The sequence below is a fragment of the Xenopus laevis genome, chromosome 9_10L (assembly GCF_017654675.1).
Source record: "Xenopus laevis strain J_2021 chromosome 9_10L, Xenopus_laevis_v10.1, whole genome shotgun sequence".
Taxonomy (NCBI): Eukaryota; Metazoa; Chordata; class Amphibia; order Anura; family Pipidae; genus Xenopus; species Xenopus laevis.
The window spans coordinates 109,839,677-109,845,676 of NC_054387.1; the positions used below are offsets into that span (position 1 = coordinate 109,839,677).

The window sequence follows — 6,000 nt, forward strand, 5'->3', positions numbered from 1 at the left end:
CAGGAAATCTCCCGGGTTCCCCGGTGTCAGTGGGCCTCCATTGCTCATAACCATTCGGCCTATTTCCTGGTCATTCCTATTTCTGTATGGGGGGGGGGGGGGAGAGGCAAAATACATTGTGGCAGTGGCACAATTTATAGTACAATCTGGGTCCAGAGATGAGTTAGGGGTGGTTCAATTGGTCATTATTTATTTTTTTTATATATTTTCTAAAATTATTCGCCTTCTTCTGCTGAAGTTTCCAACTTTCAAAACAAGCTGCTGTGTAGCAATGGTGGAAATTGAAAAAAGACTACAGTATATGACACAGGTTAAATAGTGGATAACAGATAAACACAATTATCTGCTGTGTCACCTGAGCCTTTTCTCCTTTGAATGGCTGCCCCCAATGCTGCACAGCAGCTTGTTTATATGAACTATAGTAGTGTTTCTGAAGCAAACATCAGTTTTACTAATGCAGTGCAACAGTACATTATATTTGTATTACTTTAAAACACTTTCATTTTTTGATGTTACTGTTCCTTTAACTCAAAGGTGAACTAACCATTTAACCACATTCACAGTATGTGAGCTGGATAGATTCAAGAAGAATTTACTAGTTATTAAATACAATTCAAACGTTTATAAACCTATTTATTAAACCTCAATTTTTTTAGGTCAGGGTTTTAAAGGGAAAAACTTTTTTGTGGAAAAAAACTAGAATCTTTATAACACTAAAGCTGCTAAAAAAAATCTGAAAAAACGTCATCTCTAACTTGTTGTGGTCATGTAGAAGTCAATGGCAGATGTCCTTGAAGTTGCTGAAAGTCAGGGTTTCGTCCGATATCCCGAAAAAGTCAAATTTTTGGAGCGTCAATCGTCCAGTATGATTTTGTCACAACGTTTTGTCATTTGGATTTTTTCAAGAAAAATTACTGATAGATGTGTTCAATTCGAGGAAGGGAGTTTGGTCGACTTTGTTTTCATAAAAACTAGGGATGCACCGAATCCACTATTTTGGAATCGGCTGCACCCCTGAATCCTTTGCGAAAGATTCGGCCAAATACCGAACCAAATCCTAATTTGCAAATGCAAATTAGCGGTGGGTAGAGGAAAACATTTTTTATTTCCTGGTTTTGTGACAAAAAGTCATGTGATTTCCCTCCCTGCCCCTAATTGCATATGCCAATTAGGATTTGAATTCGGTTTGGCCTGGCAGAAGGATTCGGCCGAATCCGAATCCTGCTGAAAAAGGCCCAATCCCAAACCGAATCCTGGATTCGGTGCATCCCTAATAAAAACAGAGATTCATTTGAGTTTTAGAACTCGAGTTTTAGCCCCTAACATTAATGCCAAAGGACCTTGTTCATTTTGTAACTGATCATAAGAAGTTACTAATTGGTTGTAATTTATCACCTAATAGTCCTTTCACTAGCACTGCTCATAACATCTAAATATAGAAGCGCTAAGCTTATTATCATTTGACGCTCGAGCGCATATAAAGAGAATGACAAACCAGCAGGGAAATTCATAGCGCAGAATAATTAAATGAAAGGAGGAAGGCCGACCGGCTCTATAGTGCGCTTTCCAAATTCATTAATCAAGGATTCCGTACCTGATGACTGGCTTGGGTCCCTCGTGCTTGAACTGTGGCCAATCTGTCATAGTAACGTGAAATAGGGTTGTCATGCTCAATGCCTTTTTTGGCACAGCGTTGCTTGTAGATCTCTACCAAGGAGAGGGATGAGGGATTGTCTTCTACCAGTCGCATCTGCGGCGAGACAGCCACGACACGGGGGACTGAAAATTATTGTTTGGAGAGAGACACAAGAAAGGAAAGAAAATTGATTAATGTGACAAGAAAGTGAGGCAGACATCGAGGCCTAAACATTACTCTGTAACCATTTTGGCTGAGTCAAGGAATTAGCTGTGCTCATTTAGGCAGAGCAAACACCTGGCAGCTAAAATAAGCTCCATTTAGCCACCTGCATGCGGCGGCCTCATCCCTTATGGAGTGGAAAGCGCTTTGTCTGCTAAAGGGATACTCAAGCTAAAGGGATACTCAAGCTAAAGGGATACTCAAGCTAAAGGGATACTCAAGCTAAAGGGATACTCAAGCTAAAGGGATACTCAAGCTAAAGGAATACTCAAGCTAAAGGAATACTCAAGCTAAAGGAATACTCAAGCTAAATGAATACCCAAGCTAAAGGAATACTCAAGCAGAAGGACATGCTGCACATACACAAAGGAAAGGTTTGTCAAGAGTGAAAAGCTTACAAGTTAATACCATCTATCTATCTAAAGAAAATCAGCAGGAGCAGCTTGAGTTGGCCAAAGACATACATGGGCTGACCTATAGGGTACAACAATAACATTAAAAAAATAAGTGTTTTTAAAGTAATACAAACATAATGCAGTGTTGTCCTGCACTAGTAAAACTGGTGTGTTTGCTTCAGAAACACTACTATTGTTTATATAAATAAGCTGCTGTGTATAGGGTTTCCAACTTTTCCGGAAAAAAAAAACACCCTTCCTATGTATTTATCTTTTTTTCCCCTATTAATAACATTGGGATCAGCCATCATTTTTACCGGCCATACCAATAAAATACCGGCCAGGTGGCAACCCTAGCTGTGTAGCAATGGGGGCAGCCATTCAAAGGAGAAAAGGCTCAGGTTACACAGCAGATAGCAGATAAGCTCTGTAGAACATAATGGTGTTATCTGTTATCCACTATTTAACCTGTGCCATATAGCCTTTTTTCAATTTCCACCATTGCTACACAGCAGCTTGTTTATATGAACTATAGTAATGTTTCTGAAGCAAACACATCAGTTTCACCAGTGCAGGACAACACTACATGATATTTTCATTACTTTAACACACTTGAATTTTTTGGTGTTACTGTTCTTTTAAAGGGGCGGTTCACTTTTAAGTTAACTTTTAGAATGTTATAGAATGTCAACTTTTCAACTGGCCTTCATTATTTATTTATTTTATTTTTTATAGTTTCTTTGTTTTAATTATTTGTCTTCTACTTCTGACCCTTTTCATCTTTCCATCTTTCCTCTAAAAAAACCAAATGTTCTGTAAGGCTACAAACTTAGTTATTGCTACTTTTTATAAGTCATCTCTAGGCCCTCTCCTATTCCACTCTCTTATTTAAATCAATGTAGTTGACAGGGTAATGTGGACCCTAGCAACCAGATGGCTGAAATTGCAAACTGGAGAGCTGTTGAATAAAAAGCTAAATAATGCAAAAAGGTGAACAACTCTTTAATGGACAGATGCCATACAAGGGACCATACACAGAGTATATCCATCCTTTTTTCCCCCCCATTTGGGTTGACCTCCGCTTCACTTCCTTTCAAGTCGATGAACATTTCTTTTAGGTCTGATAATCCTTAATCCGCCAAAATGATCCATCTAAATGGCCCTCCCGATTTACCGTACAAACCCAAATGGTTGGGCAGTATAGTCAAAATCAGCTAAATGGTCTAAACAAATCTGTATGTTGAGCTTACTTTGTTTCATGGTAAAGAGAGCAGGGTAGCCACCTTATCCCCTATCAAGTGCCCCTGCCCTAAAATCAGACATGTATAAACCAATACCCATGGTAAAGTCACATCTGTTGTGGGAAATGAGCAAATTGTTTCATTCTGCAGTTGGCATGGGTTTCTATTCAACCACACTTGGATGAAGATTAAAGATACAGAAGTCGTTCAGGCTTGGGTTGTATATAGGGATAAAGCAAATCCACTATTTGGGATTCGGCCAAAACCTACGAATCAGGCCTGGACTGGGAGTCAAAATAGGCCCTGCCATTCCAAGTACGAGCCATTCCAGAGGCCCAAACAGCCCCCAACCAGCCAACTCTATGGTAACTTTCTATGGAACCATACAGCAGCCCCTCTGACATTTGCCAGAACCCACAGATTGCCAGTCCGGGCCTGCTACGAATCCTTCATGAAAGATTTGGCCAATTCTGAACCGAATGCAAATGTGCATATGCAAATTAGAGTCAGGAAGGGGAAAAAGTGGAAAAAAAACATTATTACTTCCTTGTTTGGTGACAAAAACTTACATAATTTCCATTCCAGCCCCTAATTTGAATATGTAAATTCAGATTCGGGTTTGGCCAGGCATAAGGATCCTGAATCCCGAACCGAATCCTGGATTTGGTTCATCCTTAATTGTACAAGTGTTCAGTTTTAAAGGTGTGAGGCTCCAACTGTACTAAAATCCCTTAGAAGACTAGTCAAATGTCAGCAGCAAATAAAAGATTTGCTTTCATTACTAGCGACGGTCATAAGTCACCTGCCTGGAAGTAAGAAGGTTTTCTGTTCCCACAGGATTCCTTATCTTAATGCCATATGTTTTAACCATATGATCACAAAAGGCTATGGATCCAGGAAAGGGATTGCCAGAGAGAGATTAGGCTGCGAGTTCGAGGATTAGGCAGCCATTCTAGCATTAAACGTAATCCTTGATAAAATATTTACCTATGCTGTACCAGGCAAAGTGACAACAATGAGACAGACATGGCATGGATAGTCTGCATCTCTATTTGCAAAGGCTCTTTTTTCATCTTTTGTACTTTTACAAAGGATCTATCACCAACATTTGCCAAAGAGTAAATTAAACAGCTATTGACCTACAACTTCTCTTAGGTTTATGAACTGAACTCCCCCCTCCAGTCTGACAATACAGGTTGTAGCTGGACAGTGGTGGGAAGCCCATGGGTGCCACACACTGGTCTGTGAGTAATAAAGATTTGTTTTTACTGCAAAAGATACAAGAAGCTTATTTTTCAGGATTAATACAGTAAAATTGTTGCAAGGCATGCTCTCTAACCCAAGTTTGCTGGTCAGAAGTAGAAGGAACCAAATAAAACTCTTCATTTAATGGTCTGTGATGTGATATCTGTCTGATAATTAGAGGCTAATTAACACAATATGCGTCACACACAGTCTTCTCATTAGCGAGCTGGAGCTTGTGCTTTGCTTCCATTTAACTCTAGGGGAGACGAGCGCAACCTTCTACATATGCTGGCTCTGGCAGAGGAGGGTATAAATAACCCACTTGGAGGCCGTGTTGTTATGAGGCTTCCTAATTAATTTCTTTGTAAATGGGAAATGTGCTAGCGGATTCATTCTCAAAGCCCTGACACCAACGACTTTTGGTTCGTTTCTCATGTTGCCTTTTATAGCTTTATTCATTATATAGTTATAGAAGAATATAATCTAAACATGAAGTTACTCTTGTAAGAAGCACATGCAGATTAATAAATAAATAGTCTACGTATGTAACTCGCACTTGAACTCCAATATCCACATGCATATGCGGTGGATAAATTCATAGCACACACGGTGTAATGGGAAGGAATCAATAAATGGTATACAAAAAATATACCTATAGAAATAGGCTGGGCAGCTCCAGCCCAAAAGGCATATCCTGCTGTGTTGGTTTCTTAAAGGAACGTTAACACCAAAAAATTAAAGTGTCCTCAAGTAATGAAAATATAATGCACTACTAAAACTGGTGTGTTTGCTTCAGAAACACAACTATAGTTTATATAAACAAGCTGCTGTTTAGCCATGGGAGCAGCCATTTAGAACTGAAAAGGCACAGGATACACAGCAGATAAAAGATAAGCTCTGTACTGTACAATGAGATTCTACAGAATGTGCTTAAATGGCTGCCCCCATGGCTACACAGCAGTTTGTTTATATAAACTATAGTAGTGTTTCAGAAGCAAACACACCAATTTAACAGAGCAGAACACAAGTACATTATATGGTCTTTCCTTTTCAACACTTTAATTTTGTGGCGTTACTGTCCCTTTAAATGTGTTCACAGAAATGAAAGCAGCCTGGAGGAATAATGGAAGATTTACCAGTGAAGAAAAGGTGCCTCTTTGTGGTCTCTTTTCTTTTCTCCAGACAAGGATTTAGAAGGCGTAGCAGCTGTAAGACACGCTCTTCTCTGCGTGACTCGGTCAGGCAAGCATCATTCATTACC

The 6,000-nt window shown here is 39.5% G+C and overlaps 1 protein-coding gene across 4 annotated transcripts in view; it reads right to left on the reverse strand.

Moving 5' to 3' along the window:
• Positions 1-6,000, reverse strand: part of trrap.L (transformation/transcription domain-associated protein L homeolog) — a 132,337-nt gene that overhangs the window by 9,009 nt on the left and 117,328 nt on the right. For all 4 annotated transcript variants that reach the window (XM_041575843.1, XM_041575844.1, XM_041575846.1 and 1 more), the window contains exons 67-68: positions 5,876-6,000; positions 1,595-1,779 (exon numbers count right to left, since the gene is read on the reverse strand). The exon at positions 5,876-6,000 is cut by the window's right edge and continues 93 nt beyond it. In XM_041575843.1, the coding sequence (XP_041431777.1) occupies positions 1,595-1,779; positions 5,876-6,000 (310 nt within the window). The remainder of the gene's footprint in view (positions 1-1,594; positions 1,780-5,875) is intronic.